At 35.5% G+C, this 22,588-nt stretch overlaps 1 protein-coding gene across 12 annotated transcripts in view; it reads right to left on the bottom strand.

The window, feature by feature from the left end:
- Positions 1-22,588, bottom strand: part of EXOC6 (exocyst complex component 6) — a 352,011-nt gene that overhangs the window by 64,035 nt on the left and 265,388 nt on the right. For 11 of the 12 annotated variants that reach the window (XM_072739522.1, XM_072739519.1, XM_072739524.1 and 8 more), the window contains one exon: positions 14,440-14,619. In XM_072739522.1, coding sequence (XP_072595623.1) covers positions 14,440-14,619 — 180 coding nt within the window. Of the gene's footprint in view, positions 1-4,161; positions 4,192-14,439; positions 14,620-22,588 lie in introns of all 12 variants that reach the window. The other variant, XM_025990711.2, reaches the window with a different exon arrangement.

Here is a 22,588-nt window from a genome sequence, read left to right as displayed (position 1 = left end):
TTAATCTCAGTGCTACATTTAACATACCAATTTTCATAAGTAAAAGATCTAAAAGAACATGACAGCTTTCCTACAATGCCTAAAGTCTCCTGAATGAAAGAAAAGGAAGGGATTAAAATGTTGCTCATTTTCTGAATTCACTCCCTATATTTCATATTTGTCTGAACATGTTCCTTTGGTGGGATTTCCCAAAGTTCAATCTCCTTCCCTTCATATATAGCACCTTACATAAGTTTTTTATAAGTATGTATCAGCATGGTGGTCTGATGAATTTTGTTATCTCTGACCTGCTAACATACTGTAAATATAAATGCACCAAGGCTAAGGCTGTTCTACCTCTCCCATCAGCTCTATCTTCACCCTTTTCCTTTCCTGGTAGGCTCCATACAGAGAAGAAAAAAAGAAAAACAGGCTCTTTGGCATCACTGGATAGAGGCTTAGACAGGAAACTTCCAACTCCATCTGTGCTTACCATCTCCTATCTTTCTCTTTAGAGGATCTGACTTCCTTTTTTGCTGCCTTTGTTTGCTCATAAAACATAATTCAAACTCAATCTCTTAACCACATATTTTAGTCCCTAAATAGGAAAAAACATACCAAAAAAGAAGAATAATAAATTTAAGTTAAAATTAATGAATTTATTAAATTAAATTTAAATTAATTAATTTATTTTAATTTATCTAAATATGTAAATATCATCCCATTTCAACTGTTGTCCATTTAACTTTGGGGAAAAATTATCTTCTATATTTTTCTTTCCATTGTGGGATACAAGTTTAAAGGGGAAGATACCATTTGCATTCCTAGATACCATTTACCATTCCTCTCTGCAAAAATTCAGTTAACTTTCTTAACATGAATTCTCTGTTGCCACCTGGTAGGAAAGCTGCCAGACACTGCATTTTCATTTGTTTTTAGTACTGATTCTTCCTGTTCAGAATGGTACCTTGCTCATAAAGCCATCACCAATGATACAGTCTATTTCACTGATAGCTGTTAAAGAGTAAAGTTACAGAATCTTTTTAAGTGTACATATGTATATATCTGTATACATATACATACATTTAGTCTATGGGCTGATAATAATCCATTCTAATTATTTTCATTTATATCTCCCTGATCTGTTACTTACTGGTCAGGTCTTAGAGTTCTCTCCCAATCCATAAGCTTTTTACTAAATCTCTCACGTGTTTCCTTCTAAACTAAAAGCCTTTTATCACTACTACTTCTTCCAATTATGCCCTGAATCAAAATGCTGTTTCCTACAACCTTTGACAGCAGGAAATATTTAAGTGTGCTATGCTATACACACACACACACACACACACACACACAGAATACAACTTAATGCAATTAAATCTCTCACCATGATGCTGGCTAGCATCAATTTAATAAATACTTGAAAGGATTAAAGTTATAAAATTCAACTATGTTCATTTTCAACTAAAAAGTGAGATTCTTTTTTTTTTTTTCAATTAACTTGCAGTAGTGACAATCACTTAACTTTTATTACATTAACAAAAAGCTTAAGAAAAAACATAAGAGGGCCAGGCTGGCTCATTTGGTGGAGCATGTTAACTCCTGATCTCAGGGTCATGAGTTCAGATCCCATGTTGGGTGTAAAGCTTACTTAAAAAACTACAAATTAAAAAAATAAAAAGCCTAAGAAAAAATACAAATTCTATTTCTAAGAGTGGGCTGTTTTCAGCTTTTTCATTTATATTCTCTCTCAAAGTTCTTTAATTATCTCCAGTGCACTAATGTACCATTACTGGTTTGTACTTTTTAAAAATATTTACTCATGAGACACACACACACACACACACACACACACAGAGGGAGGCAGAGACACAGGCAGAGAAAGAAGCAGGCTCCATGCAGGGAGCCTGACATGGGACTCAATCCTGGTCTCCAGGATCAGGCCTTGGGCTGAAGGTGGCACTAAACCGCTGAGCCACCCGGGCTGCCCTAGTTTGTACTTAATTGAATTAACTTTTTATAAAGTATGGAAAAGGATATCAAAAATGTCATTAGACATTTATCATTAGTTCATTTATCACCAAAGAACTATCTCATATAAGTAACTTTTTCAAAACACTGAATATTCAAGTGCCAAACATTTTTAAATTTATGCCAATTAATATAAACCTGATCCTCAAATCTATCCCTGCCTTCTTAAATAGAGGACAAGAAACAATCTGAGGGGCTTTTTTGGACAGCAGAATCAGTATCACTTCTGAACATGACTTCTGTATTTTGAACATGTGTATGATTTATCTGCTGGAAACCTGTAAGCAAGCTTTCGAAGTACTTAACACAAATGAAGAAAAGGCTGAAGTGAAAGCCTGAGGATCTATCTCTTCAGTGTTTTTAGTGCTGGGAATTCACAACCATTATTTTGGTACTATCTCAGGTCTTTTATTTTGTTTAAATCACTACTCAATTTACAGGTGTGAAAAGAGTTGTAATTTGAATTATTATGTTATTCTTTCACGGAGATGTGCAAGGAAAGAGTAAACAGACAAATACTTTTAATCAGTACTGATACCACCTGTACTAAATAAATTTCATACAGACATTTTCCAAATTTTTTCCTGTGCATAAGACTATAAACTTTCTCTTCAAAACTAGAAAGTATTCTATACTTCACAAATAAATTTGATTCAAAAATTCTGATTCTTGAAGTATATTTTTTACACTCAATGCATACAAGAAAATGATTTTTATAACAGTCTATTTCTTTACTATTTCATTCTTGTTAACTTAAAAAATACTTATCAAGCACTTCTTCTGTGTAAAATATTGTTTAGGTGCTACAGAAGATACAATGAGTGGATAATAGTTCCTGACATAAAGGGATTAAATTCTAATAGTGGAAAGAAGGCAAGTCTTCAAACAGCTATAGTAATATGACAAAATATAAACAGTAATGTAAAAGTGGGACAAAGTATCCACATATGGTTAAGTGGAATTAGCAAATGCTTTGGGAAGAGCGTTAGTATTAAAGATGCTTTAGGAAGTGAGTCAGTATTTTTACAGTTATAAATGAAGCCAAGGTAGAAAATGAAAGATCCAGGACACAATGAATTTTCTACTTTGAATACCCATGCTGAGCAATGGTCAGGAAATACGCTGACATAACTTCTTTTCATTAGCCTGTAAAATTTCTACTTTAGATAAGCAAGAGACTCTGAAGCTTTTCAACAGGGAAATATGATTAGATTGTGCTCTAGAAAGAATAATCTGGCACTGGTATGTATGATGAACTGAAGTGAGGAGAGACTACTGGCAGACACTAATTAGAAAACAATTATAATAAACAAAATCTGAATTTCAATAATAGGAATAGGAACAGAAATGTTAGAAACATTTAGATTCCAAAAGCTAGTTGAGATTTTTTTTTAAGGTAACAGTTTTTAATATCTGCACACTCAGAAAATACTTATGAGTTTTTATTTTGGCCATTAAGAGCTCACAACTGGAGGTGGAATGAAGCAAGAAACACAGTAAAATGCAAAATATGATGAAGTAATGAAAAAATATAAAAACTAAGGCAATTCAGGAGAGCAGTACTGGGTTTGGAGTGAAAAAGAAAAATCTACACTAGGTCATGAATCATACTTGGTTACGTACCAAGGTAGATTTCTACAAGTGGAGTTTGGGAAAGGTCTGTAGAGAAAAGGCACTCAGGAAAAGCATAAATAGTCTTATAAGTAATAATAATAACTAATATTTTTAGTGTTTATTATATGCCAGGCACTTTTCTAAATATTTTATGTATACTACCTCATTTAACCTTCACAAAAGTCTATAGGGCATGTACTCTTATTGATCTCATTTTACAGATGAGGAAAATATCTGCAAATTGTGCCCTGTCATGCATGAGGTGACCAGAGAGGCTTCCCAAAGCACTGCACTCACCACAGATGCACCATAATACTAACTTTCGCAATCAAGTGCCAGAGAATCCCTCTGAATGCTTCACCAAAATAAATACTGTTTGTTGCCTTCAAATGCGGTTTTCCACACAACTACAATCATATGAAAAATACTGCCCAAATAATTAGGATTTACTATTAATACTTAAGGAGAGAAAAATAAGCCTGCAGGAAGTTCACTATTATCTAATTCACATGCTAGCTTTGGCTTGTATTTACTTACCGTCATGGCTGCATGATCACTGCTGTTAGTCTGAGAAGGAAGTCAGCCAGGCAATCAAATAAAAAAGGAAAATGTATTCCAATAGCAGTAGAAGCAGTGTTTAAAAGTAGCAAAATACACTACAAAACAAGCAAGCTGGCTCTGTGTTTGCTATAATTTAAAGGCAGTAATTTATTACATAAATGTGATCATTTTATTTTGAAGATTTGTATGTGAATTTTTACATCAATACCAATCCGATAAATCCTCCTCCAAACTTGTTTACCTAATCAAGTAGTTAGTATTAAAATACCAAGAACTTTACCAGTTTTAATTTTTTTACTGTTTAATTTTTAAAAATTATCTAATTTACTTCTAAAATTCTGATAATAAACTATATAATATTTAAGCATTATTTTTTTAAGAAAAAGATATTTACCCTGAAACATGGATTTAACCTTATTATATATTAGGTCAATGAAATTCAAAATCTATTTATTAGTGGCAGCCCAAAATCCGATATAGCCTACATTAAAGCTGCCCCTCTGTGTGGGAAGCTGTCCTCTTCACCAAACACCCAATAAGTTAAACACACACACACACACACACACACACACACACAGTAATAGAGGAATAGCCAGCTCGATCATCCTAATTAACCCTAGTAAGCAGGGGGCTGGCAACTGTGTTTAGCCAGACAATTCACCCTTCTGGAAGACTGGACTAGACTCCAGATAATCTCTTAAGTCCTTTCTAGATTTAACTTCCAATAAAAGTCAATAAAAGTCTGGCAACAACATTTAACATGAATGCCATGTAAGTCATAGGACTTGGTATGCTTTCATCATAGTTGACATCATATCATTTTTATGACTTATAGGCAAAAAATCAGATCAATGTGATTCATTATTACCATTATATGTATTTAAAATTAATATCCAAATAAGGAAAACCAATTTGTAAGCATATATATACAATATACGGTTATGTTTTCACTTGATAAGCACTAAAGCGTATTCAATGCTGCCTGTATTATGATTTTAAAACTACAATCTGTATTTTTTATATAATTCTTTCTGGTGTCACATGAAAGAGAGGGTGATTAAAACCTCTGATTGTACAGTTGACTATTAAAATTCTCCTTTACAATTTTCAGTCAAGTAAAAGGACATGTAAACCCATATATCTAACTCAGAAGAAAGTTTGAACCAAAGAATAAAGAACATAAAAGGGTAGGGCTAAAAGAGAAATAAGGTGCCAGAATAAATAAATCTATGTTAGGTTGGGGCTTTACAACTGTATGAAATAATGATACTCAGAAACATAGTATTATATATAAGGACCCTAGAGATGACTTAATCCAATCATTTTACTTCAAAGAGAAGGAAGCAGGTTGTTCAGAATCAAGATGGTAGATTAAGTTAATGTCTTTGCTTCCCATCTGCCCTGAGATAGAAGTGAAATAAAAAGCACAGAATTGCAAAAAAGGAATAAATGTTTAAGAGTGGAGAAAATGAAAATGCTTGGGGAATTCATAAAGAGATTATTTCTGGAAGACAGAAAGTAGATGAAACAAAGAAGAGAAAGATCCTGCCCATTAATTGCTAACAGGGAACTACAGTGGACCTGAGAGTCAGCTGTGGAGGAGAGGTCCAGAAATGAGATGTGTGAGAGAGGACAGAAATGAGAAATGAGATGGAAAAATAAGGAAGGTAATTAATGATTTCTCGAACTATGCCAATGATCTCTTACCTACAGAGCAGAGGCAATTTACATAATGAACATTTAGAGGAGAGCTGAGGCTTCTGGCATTGGTGGAAGGGATGAGGAAGAGAGGGAAAAAGAGCTCTGCTCATTCTGGCATGGAGTGATAATAATGGAAAGAGAGGCAGAGAAGGCTACATAATTTATGAAGCTCAGTACAAAAGGTAAATGTGGGGCCCTTTGTTGAAAAATTTTTAAGAATTGCAAGAAAACAACAGCCGAGCACCAAATCACATGCAGGAGCCTTCTAAACTCTAGATCCCCTGCAACTGCATAGGTCCCACATACATGAAGTTGGCCCTGAAGAGATGAGGCCACAATCTCATGGTTAGCTCCATACCTGCTCACTCCAAGGTAAAGAATCCTAGGCAAAATGATCCTCAATCTTTAAAAAAAATTCCCAGTCAATTCCTACTCAGGGGAATTGAGTAGGTCAGTTGACCAAGAAAAGGGTGTGTACACAGTAGCAAAGTAAACTCATATCAGCTCTCTGTGCCTTCTTTATTAAAAGAGAATAAGCAAAATAAAGAACAAAAAAATCTATTCAAGGGTAATACAGATAATTTAAGAAACTGAAAATACCCATCAAAAACACCCCACAAAATCCTCTAATACTCATGAAGATTTGAAAGATAATATATTCATTTTTTTAAAGAATAGTACTTTGTGACAAAGGAACACTTAAAAACAGAAGTGGTTCCTTAAAAAATTTAAATTAACAAAATATTTTATAGAAGCATTGAAAAATAAAATTGGGAAAGTCTCCTAAAACACAGAACAAAAAAGATAAGAGGAAATGATGGAAAGGATAAAAGATAAAAAGAATCAATCTGGGAAATCAAACATCTAACTAAATGAGTCCAGAAAAGAGAAGATAAGAATTGGAGGGAACAAAGTTATCTAAAAAATAATAGATTACAATCTTCCTACACTGAGAAACACAGTTTTTGTAGGAGGGCTGCTAAGTAAAGAGATAAGTGACTAAAATAAAAGCCCACATTTCCACACATCCCCATGACATTTCCGAATATTAAGAATGAAAAAACAGATCCTAAAACCTGAATGCCAAAAGACAATGGAGAAATGCCATGAAAAATATCAGGGAAAAAGCTAGTCAAACTAGAATTATATAGAAAAAACAGATCCTAAAACCTGAATGCCAAAAGACAATGGAGAAATGCCATGAAAAATATCAGGGACAAAGCTAGTCAAACTAGAATTATATAACCAGCTAAACTACCAAGCATGAGGACAGAAGACTCTGCAATATGCAAGGATTTAAATAGGAGGAAGTTATAAGGCAGTTTAGTAAAACCAATCAGTGAAGAAATAAAAACATGCAGAATCCAGGACACAGTTCCCTACCCAAAAAGCAGAGAAAGAAAACACCAGGTTAATAGCTACACACCAATTCCAGCAATTCCAGACAGCAACTGGTACAATTAAAATTAGAGACAAGGGCTTCTGTAGTTATCAAAAGATAGTAGATGAAGAACTAATAAAGCAAAGGGTTGGGAAGCTCATATCTTTGTCTTACATAGAATTAAGATACGGACTAAAGTAGAAGGAACAAGAAAATAGTATAAATATTTATGCATGCCTATCTTTCATAGCAGAGAATCACTAGATAGTCTGTATCTTTTAAGATAACCACCAGAAGAAATAAAAACATACAGTAAAAAACGGCAGTCTGGGAAAGTGGGACGGGGTATGAGGAAAGAGTGAGGAAGGAGCTACTTTCCATCCCAAACTATTCTGGACTATTTGACTTATTTCTATGTACATGTATTAACTGGAATAAAAACAAAACAAAACAACCTTTATTTTAGGCTCTATGAAACGATACAGATATTAACAAATTGACCCAGAGGTTAAACGATTTATCTATTTTCACAGCACTAATTAGAAGAATCTGGCCCAGACCCCAAATCTTAAAATTTTCAATATAGTGCTGCATCTTCAGAAAAAATTTTTTAAGAAGAGAATAATTTTTTTAAGTGAGTTCTAAAAATAAAAAAATAAAAAAAAATAAAGTGAGTTCTACACCCATGTGGGACTTGAACCTAAGACCTCAAGATCAAGACTCATATGCTCTACACACTGAGCCAGCCAGGTGCCTCAAGGAGAGAATGACTTTTAAAGTTACATAGTATCTGTTCCTGACTAAATTATCTTCATTTATTATTGCATATATATTTGTTTCTCACTTAAAGCAAGCATATGTTTCAAAATTATATATGGAAATAAAAAATGCAAATTAAGAGGTTAGTGTCACCAGATACATAAAGCATAAAGAATTTACAAAGGATACTAAATTAGGCCATCAACAAAACACTTATGGCTGAAAGCAAAAAATTAAGCCAAGGGAAAAATCCTTCAAAGTAAACACCCAAACAAGAAAAAAACCTTAAAAGGGAACTAGATGGGGAAGTAGATACAGAATTTAAAGATCAGATAATTTCCCTGTCTTCAAAGTAGTTCCTACTATAATTTTATTATTGAACACATACTCTGATTTATTTCTTGTTAATCAGAAGTAAACCATTTTTCTTTGGCAAGGTTTTAAAATATACACTGTATTTAATGCTATGCTAGTAGATGCTTAACAATCCTCTGGGGAAAAAAGCCTTCATTTGTAAGATTTGCTGATCTCCTCAGTCTATATCTACTCCTACCTATGGCTACTAATGTGATGTCGCTGAATGCACAGTTGGGAAGAAATGTACAGAACAGGCTCCCATAATAATTCCCACCACTACTTTTTTAAAAAAGATTTTATTTATTTATTCATGAGAGATACACACACATACACACACAGAGGCAGAGACACAGGCAGAGAGAGAAGCAGGCTCCATGCAGGGAGCCCAATGTGGGACTTGATCCCAGGACTCCAGGATCACGCCCTGGGCCAAAGGCAGGCACTGAACCGCTGAGCCACCCAGGTATCCCTCCCATCACTATTTTAAAGCCAATTTTCTCAGTAGTAAGGCATCTCTAATCTTAGGGAAAAATATATGGGAGAAATGATTCTATTAATAGATAGTCTTTGATTTTTTTTTAAAGATTTCATTTATTTAAGAGAGGAAGGGGAGAGAAGCAGACTCCCCACTGAGCAGGGAGCCCAACAGAGGGCTTGATCCGATCCCATGTCCCTGAGATCATGACCTGAGCCAAAGTCAGTTGCTTAACTGACTGAACCACCCAAGCGCTGGCACCCCAATAGATATTCTTTTAATAAACAGCTTTCCAGGCATCTATTCATAATAAAGATACCAAAGATAAATTCATTATTCTTTAAAGTCATGTCTAATTTTTTACTATTCATCACAAAATTTCTATTAATGCAGAAAACCAAAAGTTAAGCATATTTGAAAGCAAAGGAAAATGTTATCTTTCTTAGAAGAAAAGTTGATGCTTACAGTTCAAACAGAAACAAGATTAAAAAAAAAAAAACAAGATTAGTTTATTTAACAACTCAAGCGTAATAGCAAATATAAGCAAAGAAAATTACATTATGGCTAAAGATAAAATAGAGTTCTGAGAAAGGAAGAAATATGTGCAACTGAATCATGAATGCATATCCTCTACTGACTTCTACTGTAAAAAATAACCATTTGTTAGTATAGAATTTGGGTAAATTGGGTCCCCTTTGCCAATCACATATGAAGAAATCAAAGAGTCATTATTACCATTTATACATATCCTTTAGTGGTTATAAATCAACAAAATATCTTTATTGAAACAAACACATGACTATTAGCATTTATGAAGAAAGGAAATGTTCATTGTTCTTTCTAGGAGCAGACCAATGCTGAGTCTTTTTTTTTTTTTTTAGATTTTATTTATTTATTCATGACAGACACAGAGAGAAAGAGAGAGGCAGAGACACAGGCAGAGGGAGAAGCAGGCTCCATGCAGGGAGCCTGACATGGGACCCGATCTGGGGTCTCCAGAATCACACCCTGGGATGAAGGTGGCGCTAAACTGCTGGGCCACCAGGGCTGCCACAATGCTGAGTCTTTAAGCAGTACATTCACAGAGTTAGAGTTCCACCTGGCAGTCGTCATGAAAAATAACTAGGTATGTTTAAGCTGCTCAACAACTTTTTCTATTTACATACGTACAAGTGGTGAATGAATATTTAATACTTTTTAAAATTCCTTTCATTTTAAAATTTCTAGCTAATACAAAATCTTATTTTTTAAAAAATTTACTTATAAATTAGACTTAAATTAAGTCTCATAATTGTGTAAAAGGAAATGACTTGCCAATATGAAAGAAAATACATGTCAAAATGTTAACAGTGGTTATCCTTTGACAAGTTAATAGGTAATTTTTATTTCTTCTATACTTAGCTGTATCTTCTATTGTCAGGAAAAAGAATACTAGAAACAAGAAGGGCTACTTATACATATGAAATAGTAAAAACTGCTGATTCCAAGAATATTAATTCAGGGATGAAATAATATTTACTTCATATACTAAACAGACTTCACTGGTATCTGTTAGCCATTATAAGCAGTATATTCAAGTTATAAGTATTCACATAAATATGCTTTCTAAAGTGAATATCTTTCACAATTAAAGGTTTTAATGGCTACATAATGTAAAAGTATAGAGCTCAGAGCTAAATAATATCAAGCTAAAATGTAGGCATGTATACAACAAGAAAAAAAAGTAAAGCATATTCAAAATGAAACTAATACTACAAAAGACCTTAAAACAGTAACAGAGGGAAGAAAGGAGAAGAAAATACAAAATTAACATCTATTATTAATACTTACTTTATGCCAAGCACCCTGACAAGCAGTATCTTTAGACACTATTTCAATTCATCCTATAATAGTCTTATAGGAAAATGGATTATGCCTATTTTGCAAAAGGTAAAAGGTTCAGAGGTTACACAACTTGCCAGGATCCCATGGTTAGTAAATCACAAATCTAAAATTCAAGCATAAATTGTTCTAATTCTAGATCCCATCCTATGCTCTCCTCACTTCAGCAACCTGGTCCACAAGAACAATAAAAGATAAATGGGTTTGCTTTAATTGAGTCAGAAAAAGGCAAGTTCCCTTGAGGCAGATAATATATTTAACAGGGCAGCTTAACATTTTGGGTAATGGAGTAATACCAGTCATTACTGCAAATACTACCTATTTAGCTTGCTGTTGCTTTCTATGGTCAGTGAAGAGCCTGGCCTCTATGTTAGAGCAAGGGGAAATGCAGATGAATAAATATTTTAATATAGAAGCATATTAAATTACTTTTTCATCTGCTACATAAACTTGCACTGGCTAAAACAGAGCAAGTAAAGAGAAACAGGTGAGGGAAGTAATATACCAACTCTCTCACTCATCCAACCCTACAAATAAGAAGTACCTACAGTGAATATTATTGCTGGTCTTCCAAATTCTACAGCTTCCTATTGTTACCACAATGTAGTTACAAAGTGAAAATAACAAAGTTCTTTTCCTGGTCTCCCATCAAAATCGTTATTATCCATTAACTTCTATTGTTCTCATACCTTGTGAGCAGACAACAAAATTCTATTGGTTGGATTATGACTTTTTGGGAACCAATGCAACCTGTACCAGGCAATGTGGTCAGCGAATTACCTGTGATTGAGAAAATACTCTTTTGGAACAGTGGCAGGGAGTGACAAAAACTAAATATGCAATGAAGCTAAGAATGGAGCTTTTAAACTAAGTGTTCTGTTTTAGTTACTTTCTAGGGTTGGGGGGATCAAAGTTTTATCCCACAGACTCAACTTCTGTGTCCAATTATTTACACTAATGGCCAATACTTGCACTATTCAAAAGAGCAGTCCTTGGTCTCAGAGATCCCATTGACTCTAACTCACTGCACTGACCTTGAACAATGTCAAAACTAGGATAGACAGGGAACATGGCCACTACTTAACTCTTCGTGTCTGTAAGTGGGATAGCTACTTTTGCTTAAGCTGACTTGAAACTAAATGTGATAAATAATCTTCTGAAGCTTCTTTGAGGATTAAAGGAGTCTAGAAGCCCCTTCCTCCATCTGGGTCCCAGGGTAACCTGTAACTAAGGAATTATTTTTATTTTATTTAAAGCATTCAAATAGGGGCAACTGGGTGACTCTGTCAGTTAAGTAATCAACTCTTGATTTTGGCTCAGGTCAGGACCTCAGGGTCATTAGATCGAGAACCCCCAAGTTGGGATTCTCCCTCTCTCTTTCCCTCTTGCCCCCTCAACCACCAAAAGACAACAACAGCAAAAAAAATTAAAATAAAAATGGTAGCTTATATAACATATACTGCTTAGAAAAATAATTTGTTTAATAATACTGCCTCTGTTCTTTACTCAAAAGAAAACAATATAGTTGAACATATAATTTTAGTGTTTCAGAAAATTAATATACTAAGCCATAATATAATTATCAACACTAGTTAAAACTTACTACAGTCAATAATTTAATATTTTTGCTTGGGAATTACATTTCTAGTTTATTTCTTGAATAAGAATATACTGTTGTTAAGTCCATTTCTCTTTTCTTAGCTGAGAACTATAATTTTCTGTTTATTTAATCATGCCCTATATTTTATTATTGCATTTGTTGCTCTGCATTGTATAAAAGCTTATTTCCCTTACAGAAAAAGTTTTCTTAGATGACATTAAAATCCAAAATGGCATATGAAGAATCACCTAAAACTATACAAAATACCATAATAGATTACATGAATGATCTAGTTAGGCCAGGAGTCTGTTTCCCTCAGTGTTACTACATTACACCTTAAGAGAAAGCAGGATTTCTCTCCAGATGTTAGCTTCCTGAAGTAAGGTATTTCCCCCAACCATTTCTAACATATAAACTCTCTTAATTCTACCTAACTTATGCACAAAATTCCTACCTTTCACATTGTGTCAAGCTGTGAAACACATATTGCAACATAAAAATAGGATGTGTGTATATCTGTGTATATATATGTGCATACACGTGTATTCTTGTAGTTTGCTTTTGGCTGGGGATGTATACTGACAAAATGAATTCAAATTAATTCAACAATTATTTAATCCATACTATATGAGGAACACTTATTTATTTATTTTTAAAGATTTATTTATTCATGAGAGACACACAGAGAGAGGCAGAGACACAGGCAGAGGCAGAGGAAGGCTCCCCACAGGGAGCCATATGCAGGACCCAATCCCAGGACCCAGGGACCCTGGGATCATGACCTGAGCTGAAGGCAGACGCTCAACTGCTGAGCTACTCCGGTGCCTAAGGAACACTTTCTTTAGAAATTAGTTGAAACAAGAATTAAACATATATACAGGTTCCCTTTTCAACAGAAGGACAGCAGTTAGGAATATAATATAATCCCTGGGAAAGCTTCTAAAAGTTCTTTGGCACACATACACTATTAAAATCTCTTTAGGAAATTCTTCTATTTGTTTTTTAGCAACACCTGCCTTCAACTATTCTCAATTGCCCTTTGGAGCAACTCATGACGGAGACAGTCAAAAAATGAGGAGAATAACTTTTTTATTTTCCATTTTAAACAAGAGAGATGGTTGGAGGTAGTCGGGTAGGCTTGAGATTAAATATTTTTGTGTTCAGCTACATCTTTTTTTCTTTTCTTTCTATATTTTATTATTTCAAACTAGGTTTGTTTTTTTTTCCTTATGTTCAGCTAATCATATTACGAGATAAAAAGGTCAACAAATGTATTTCCTATTTTATTTGTACAAAACTACACCAGTCATGTTTTAATAGTAGTTCTATTATTTCTGAATATACCTAATGAAAGTATGTTCATCCCAACATAATCTCTTTGGTCTTTGCATTCCTCATCTGAAGAATCCACTGTTCTAGCCTATTCATGCCCAAATGTCCCTGCTATTTATAAACATTTCATCAATAGATTATTTAAAATATAGATGCACATATGACTATATATCAGGATAAAACAATGTTCCAGTTTTTCTTTTAATCTCTGGCCTAAAGATATTGAATAATTTCTTTGCCTTTCTACTGGAAAAGCCATTGATTATATGGACTTTTATGAGAATTGCACCTGTTAGAGTTTATTTCAATTTAAGTCTACATTGAATTTCAGGGTTTTGTTGTGGTTTTGGTAGAAAAAGAGTTCTAGTTATTCCAATTAAAATTAAAATAAATTGGGCAGCCCCAGTGGTGCAGTGGTTTAGTGCCGCGTGCAGTCCAGGGCGTGATCCTGGAGACCCCGGATCAAGTCCCACATCAGGCTCCTGCATGGAGCCTGCTTCTCCCTCTGCCTGTGTCTCTGCCTCTCACTCACTCTCTCTCTGTGTCTCTCAAGAATAAATAAATAATAAAAAAATAAAATTAAAATAAATTAAAACTTGAAACAACTGGCAAGTTAGAAGTCCTCACAAATGGATCTATAATAATGGAAAGAAAATATTCAAGCTAGGAAGTTGGTTTGAACAAGTAAACCTCAAAGTAAGATTAAATTCTAAAATATACTTTAGTAAGAAAAATTACAATACAATTTTTAAAAATTTGTATACTTACAGGCAAATGAGTAAACACTTGAAAGATGCTTCTTAAAAAATTAATAAGATCCATTAAATAACCACTAGCTCTTCCATCTGGTTCAGACATTGTCCAGTCATAATCAGCAAGCTGAACAAATTCATCAATTTTTTGATTAAGTTTGGTATATATTTCTCCTTCTGCTGCATGTCGGGCATCCTGATAAAGAACAAAATAATACAAATTAGAAACAATTATAGAAGAAAATAATTTTAAAAAGCTTTCTCAAAATTCTAAAATTAATTTTATATTTTTCCTTGGTCTATTATTTTAGTCATTTATTTGAAGTCCATGAAAAATGTTGGGTTTTTGGCTGATAGTAGTCTATTTGACTGACATCACTTTTTCCCCCAACCTCATTATCACCTTTCCATTTTTGTCTGGTAGGATAATTTATGAGTTATTAATTCTGAATTGTTCTCACAGCTTTAAGAAGACCCTGAGAAGAAACAGAAGTGAAAAAACAGAAGTTGTCAAGAACACAGAAGACCACCCCATCCACTGACTGAGAAAAATAAAGTTGGACCGTCACAGAAGAAATGGAATAGTCGTTGGTGTTTTAAGCTGAAGAGTAAAAGAAGAAAAGAAAAAAAAAAAGAAAGAGATAGTTAACTTCTCAGAGGAGGAAATAGGAAAGGATGGGAGTAATGCAAAAACAGCAGAGCAAAGATCTCCAAACATTCTATCCTCCATAAAACCAACAATAAAACTAGCAAAAACTGTCAAAATCAACTTTTCCAGAACTCTGGAAATTAATTCAAAACTTGCAATATTCTAAACAGTGTTCTTTCAAGAAAAACAGCCATATCTTGGTAAGAAAATGAGCTTTGCAGTTTCAGTGCGCCCTTATTTCCATTCTTCTTCCCCTGATCCAGCTCTGTAGTATCCTTGAAAATCAACATCCCACAACTGTGGTAAAAACTAGTAGCTTGACAGTCATCAAAGGGGACAGAATGGGGTTGGAGCTCCTTCAAAACCACATATCTAGATAATTATCATTATTTCAACTATCTGATGGTTCCCTGGAAGGCCCCACATATAGAGATGTCTTTATTTGATTTAAATTGGGGTTTGTCTAGTGCAAAAAGTCTTCTCGGGAGACATTTGTTGAAAATAATTAAAGGAAAATGTTTACCATTACATATGCCTGAGGCAGTATATAACAGGGCACACAACTGACTAACTAAAAAGCTTGAAAGGAGAAACTGGGCTATGAGATATCCATAGATGACTTTAAAGGCTCTGACATATTCCTGGGATTCTATAAGGCTACATACATGCAGAAGGCTGTGCATAAGCTCAGAGAAGACCTGAGAAGGTTCTAAGCTCTCACCTATGACTGACCTTGAAGCTCTGTACAAGCAGGAAGTGAAGGCTAAAGCAGAGTTGTCAAATGCCTGAGTGTTTAAGGAATGTGCCAATACACACATATAGTTTTTCAGCAAAGACTGGGAACTTATCAGTTCCAGGTTTTTAAGGAAATCTGCATCCAATCATTAGCTGACCACTAAGCTAACCAAGCAGGGACTTTAGTGGTCATAGAGGAAAAAGTATACAGACTTTATAGAATTAATTCAGAAAAGTCACAACCAATCAACCAACCAACCACCAGGAAAAAACAACAAACCTTGGGAAGAGAGGAGAATCTGATTTCCAGAATTACCACAATATATTATCTAAATGTATTATTTTCAACAAAATTTATAAGTCATACAAAGTAATAAGAAAGTATGACTCATACACAGGAAAAAAGCAATCAACAGAAACTCTTACTAAGGAGGCTCAGTCATTGGACTTATAAGACAAAGACTTTATTTTTTTTAAGTTTTATTTATTCATTTTTTTCTTCTTTTTTTTTAAGAGAAAGAGAGAATGTGCATAAACCAGGGAAGGGGCAGAGAGAGAGGAAGCAGACTCCCTGCTGAGCAGGGAGCCTAACACAGGGCTCAACTCACAATCCTGAGATCTTGACTTGAGCTGAAACCAAGAGTCAGACATTTAATCAACTATGCCACCCAGGTGCCCCAAGACAAAGTCTTTAAATCAGCTATTTAAAATATGTCCAAAGAACTACAGGAAACCATGTCTCAGAAACTAAAGGAAAATACAGCAATGCCTCAAAAAGAGAATATAAATAAAAAGACAATTTTTTTTTTTTTTTTTTTTTTTAGTAGAAATGCCACAGTTGAGGGAAGCCTGGGTAGCTCAGTCAGTTAAGTGTCTGCTTGGGCTAAGGTCATGATCCTAGAGTCCTGGGATTGAGCCCTACATCAGGCTCCCCTTTCAGCAGGGAGTCTGCTTCTCATTCTGCCCCTCTCCCTGCTCATTCTCTCTTTCTTGCTTTCTCTCTCTCTCACATAAATAAAATCTTAAAAAAAAAATCTACAGTTGAAAAGTACAATATAAATGAAATGAAAAAATTATTACAAGGGTTCAATGGATTTGAACACACAGAAGAAAAGTTTTTGATCAACAATATAAAAAAACTAGACCTAACAGACATCTATAGCATATCCCACTCAAAAACAGCAGTGCATGCATTACTTTCCAAGTGAACATGGGATGCCATCCAGAAGAGGGCATATGTATGGCCATAAAACAAGCCTTAAAAGGACTGAAATCGGGGATCCCTGGGTGGCTCAGCGGTTTAGCGCCTGCCTTTGGCCCAGGGCGCGATCCTGGAGTCCCGGGATCGAGTCCCACATCAGGCTCCCTGCATGGAGCCTGCTTCTCCCTCTGCCTGTGTCTCTGCCTCTCTCTCTCTCTCTATGTCTATCATAAATAAATAAATAAATCTTTAAAAAAAAAAAAGGACTGAAATCATTCAAAGTATGTACTCCCAAGTACAACAGAATGAAATTAGAAATTAGTAACAGCAGCACATTTGGGAAATTAACAAATAGTAGAAATTAAACAATAGACTCCATTAAATAATCAATGGGTCAAAGAATTAATCATGATCCAAATCAGAAAATATTTTGAGAAATACGAAAAAGAAAAACAAAACATAATAAATAAAAAGAATACCAAAAATTATGGATGCAATGAAAGCCATACTTAGAGAAAATGCTACAGTATGCATGCCTATATTATAAAAGAAAAAAGATCTCAAATCAATAACCTAAACTTTCATCTTAAGAAACCAGAAAAAGAAGAATTGGTAGTTGTGAGTTCTCACTCAGACAACAGTACTCTGATAGAATGGCATCAGGGGAACTGCAAACTAGGCACTGTGGCCTCTGTAACCAAGACAAAAGATCCCTGTGACCAGGTTTTCTTTTAAAGGCTCACATAAACTTATGGAGCATCTTAAAAGTTAAAACTGGAATGATCTCTGCCTTCCTCTCAGGTTTTGTTTTGTTTTGTTTCAGAGGGAGGGGCTACACAAGCCCCCAGAATACTCTGTACAAACACCTTAGGGAAGATGAACAACTCTCACCCTGAAAGTAAAGCATGAGAACTAAATTTAATTTGATTTGGGGATAGGCCGGGGATGGCAATGTAATATTTCTGACAAAACTAATAGCCGTGTAGATTTTTGACTAAGAAGAGACTTCAGTATCACTAACCATTAGGAGTCACATATTCTATTTAGATACAGTTTAATACAATATACAATTTATATCACGTCTATGAATAAGATCACTATAAAGACACTGAGATGAGTAAATTCCCACTCTCAAGGATCTCACAATCCAGGGAAAGATACAATATTGTTGCCACCCCACCCCCCAGCCTTATCCATAGTTTCACTTTCTGCAGTTTCAGTTAACTGCAGTCAACCACGGTCCAGAAGCAGAAGATCCTCCTGACATATCACGAAATGGTCAACAGCAGCCTAATGCTACACCACAATGCCAACATCATTTACCTTACTCCCTCTCATCACATCAGCATTTTATCATCTCACATCATCACAAAAAGAAGGGGGAGTACATCACAATAAGGTATGTTGAGAAAGACAACATTCACATAACTTTTATTGTAGTACACTGTTATAATTGTTCTATTATTGGGTATTGTTAATCTTTTACTGTGTCTAACTTTGAAACTTTTTTTTTTTTTATGATAGTCACACAGAGAGAGAGAGAGAGAGGCAGAGACACAGGCAGAGGGAGAAGCAGGCTCCATGCACCGGGAGCCCGACGTGGGATTCGATCCCGGGTCTCCAGGATCGCGCCCTAGGCCAAAGGCAGGTGCTAAACCGCTGCGCCACCCAGGGCTCCCTAACTTTGAAACTTTATCATAGCCATGTGTATATTGAAGGAAACAATATATATATAGGGTTTGGTACTATCCAAGGTTTCAAGCATCCACTGGGGATGGACTGGACATATCCTTATATATACTAATATACATAAGAATATAAAGGGGGACCTGTGTAACAAAATATGACTAGTGCTATAGCAAGGTTTAAAAAAATATCCTGAGTAAACAAAGGAGGAAATAATTACTACTTATTTGATAAAAAGCTTGATGGAGAGGATGTCATTTGAGTTGTAACTTTAAAAATACAATCAGGAACCCTTACTAGGTATTTTGGTTGGTGTGCCTTAAAAATTTTCAGAACAGTGTAAGAGATGGTAAAAAAGAACAATCAAAATGTGCCAATTTCACAGTTTAATGCTTTTTTGCCTCCCTGCCCAATTTTCACAATCTCTAACCACTCACTACTCACTGCCATATTGGACTGAAAGGAAATCAACTACTGGTAGTCATCATTCCATTTGCATGCCTGTTTTTAGAGCAGGACTGGAACAGGAGTTTACAAGAAAGATTTTTCTTCTCTCAACTCTCAGAGATCTAACACAAATTTGACATACACAATACAAACTTTCTACAACATCTCTCCTTAACAAAAGAATAAAGTAAAATAGGGCAGCTCAGGTGGCTCAGCAGTTTAGCGGTGCCTTCAGCCCAGGATCTGATCCTGGAGACCCAGGATTGAGTCCTACGTCAGGCTCCCTGCCTGGAGCCTGCTTCTCCCTCTGCCTGTGTCTCTGCCTCTCTCTCTCTCTGTGTGTCTCTCATGAATAAATAAATAAAATATTTTTTAAAAAAGAATAAAGTAAAATAATCAGTACTTTAAATAAAACAGGAATTTAAGATAAGCTAGTATTAATGTCATTGACTAAAATTTTACTGAAGCACTACTAAATATGGGAGTAGCAAATTAGTTCTGACTCAAAACAGTTAATTCTGGCAACTTAAGCCAGTAGTGTCTTTTAAAATTTTTAATGCAATGCAAGTTTACTCAAAAAAACCTGAAGATTGAGAAGCTTAACATTAGTGTTTATCAAGAACACGTTACTGGGCACTATAGTTAATTTTTTTTTAATTTTTATGATAGTCACAGAGAGAGAGAGAGGCAGAGACACAGGCAGAGGGAGAAGCAGGCTCCATGCACTGGGAGCCTGACGTGGGATTCGATCCCGGGTCTCCAGGATCGCGCCCTGGGCCAAAGGCAGGCGCTAAACCGCTGCGCCACCCAGGGATCCCCTATTGGGCACTATAAATTTGGTACCCTAGGTAAGGTAGGTACAAAACATCCACTGAAACGTATGCTCCATTAAAGCAGGAAGTTTGCGTCTGTTTTTGTTCACCTAGAATACTACTTGCAACAGAGTAGTCAATAGAAGAGTCCTTGCTAAAGAAATTGTTTTTAATTTCCTGTCTTGAAGTTTATATATAACCTAGTTGGAAAATAAAACAATCACAGAATAAGTAAATATTAAGAAATTAGCGTGGAGTATATGTCTACTGAAAGAACAGCAAAAAAGAAGAGAACATGTGGGCTAGAAAGGAGCTTTCTGTCACCGGTTGATCCAGCTACTGAGTGACAAGCTACCTTCAAATCTTAGTGGCCTGAAATAACAAGCATTTTATTATGCATAAAGATTCTAGTGGCTAGAAATGCAGACAGGGAACAGTGGGGATGACTTTGCTCCACTCTATCTAAGACCTCAGCTGAGACAACTTGAAGGCTGGGAGCAAGACCTAAAACCTGAGGGATGGAATCATCCTGAGGTTTCCTCACTGCATGTCTGGCACCTGTGACGGGTTGCCTCTCCCATGGCCTGGCTTCCTCACAGTGGCTGCAAGGTGCATGGCCTTTTTGCATAGCAGTTCAGGCCTCTAAGCATGTGTTTTCCATGCTTGGAATAACTGGAATAAGGTGGAAGTGCCATTGCCATTTATGTCCTAGCCTCAGAGTCTCACACAACATTATTTCCACTGTACCCAATGGTTAAAGCAGTCACTAGCTGGCCCAGATTCAAGGGGAGGGAACATAAATCACTACTCTTCATAAGAGAAGTATCAAAGAATCTGAGGCCATTTTAAAAATCACCATCCCAGGGACGCCTTGGTGGCTCAGCGGTTGAGCATCTGCGTTCGGCTCAGGGCATGGTCCCGGGGTGCTGGGATTGAGTCCCACATCAGGCTCCCTGTGGGGAGCCTGCTTCTCTCTCTGCCTGTGTCTCTGCCTCTCATGAACAGATAAACAAAATCTTAAAAAGAAAATCACCATCCCACTGATATAAATAATGGAGAAATGGCCCATAAAAAATACGGGCCATGGATGTGAGAAAAGGGGAGGGATTTTAGTTCCCACTGTTTCACTTATCTTTACATCTTGAGCAAATTACTTTTGTAAATCCTATTTTTCTCATCTATGAAAAGAGAATCAGCATCATAACCTAAGAGTGCTGTTTTGAGCAAACTTCTATAATTAATGTACCTAACAGAACTTGGCAGCCAGATGTTAAAAAAAAAACAAAAAACAAACAAAAAAAAACCGCTTGTTTTCCTACACTCATTAGTGTTGGGTACCTAGTAATGCTCAATAAATGCTGACTGAGTGAATTGCATGGAAACAACCAGCAAATTGAAACCCCAAACTATCCAAGTTGCCCAAGTTAGCTTAACTTACTATAGTTATCTACATGTAAGGGAGAAAAACGTTGGGCATTAAACATTCACAGGATGATTTTTTTTTAAACATGAAACAGGAGCGAAATGGAAAAGGGAGTCCTATTTACTGTGCATTAGCCATGGCAGTAATACATAATCTCTCTTTAACCTATTAGCATTAGGAGCAGATATCTAAGATGGCAAATGCTTATAGCCCACAGAACTATGCCACAACACACTTTTATTGATACCACTTAAAAACCAATTTCTTTACCACTTTGCATTTTGCTCTGGTGTTCACAATCAGTTCTATTTCATGTCTCCCTACCATTACTGAATCTAAGCAGATAAATATACATCACTATAGAGTTGAAGCTAGACTGCTATCCAGAAGGTAGCCAGATAAGGGAAGCCTAAAACTCAGAACCGTACAGTTATCCTGTAATACTTAGCACATTTTTCTTTCTATCATAAGGCAAAGTTAAGTTTGGGGAGAATCAAAAGTTACATGGATTTTGGGGGTGCCTGTCGGGCTCAGTCAGTAGAAGATTTGACTCTTGATCTTGGGGTCATGAATTCAAGCCCCACATGAATTCCAGCTTATTTTTTTTAAAGTTATACATGAATTTTTAACTGCGGGGAAGGCAGGGGGGAGGGGAGAGGATCAGCATCTCTAACCCCTACATTGTTGAAGGGTTAGCTGTAAACTATTTTTCTGAGATTATACCAAGAGCAGGTTTTGCTTTTCCCATAAACTATCCAAGTTAAGACAACTTTTCTCAACATGATAAATGTAATTTGGGGTAGGGGGTATTTGTATTTTTAAAAGTTTATTAGTACTTTCACAGGCTATAATATCAAATAAAGAAATCTAAGGCAGTAGGTGGCTGTGCTGTGTGAAAGAAAAATTTCAGACAGTAGTCCTAGGCAGGAACATTTTTAAATTCAACACAAGCATCTTGCTAAGGGTTAAGGATTCTGTTTGTTTTATAATCGAGGCAAATATAATCATTAGAAAACATATGTACATGAACTCCATGAACTGACTCACTATACTTGATTTTCAAAAAACATGGAAAGAAACAAAAAGTTTTCATTGTAGCTTTTCCTGTATGTATACACAAAAATACACTAAATTATTTGGTAAGACTTTTAAAAAAATTTTTTATTCATGAGAATGGGGGGGGGGGGGTGGAGCAGAGACACAGGGAGAGGG

This window comes from Vulpes vulpes, chromosome 15, assembly GCF_048418805.1.
Source record: "Vulpes vulpes isolate BD-2025 chromosome 15, VulVul3, whole genome shotgun sequence".
In the NCBI taxonomy this organism is placed as follows: domain Eukaryota; kingdom Metazoa; phylum Chordata; class Mammalia; order Carnivora; family Canidae; genus Vulpes; species Vulpes vulpes.
Note: the sequence above shows the minus strand (reverse complement) of the source record. Positions and strands in the feature narration are given on the sequence as shown.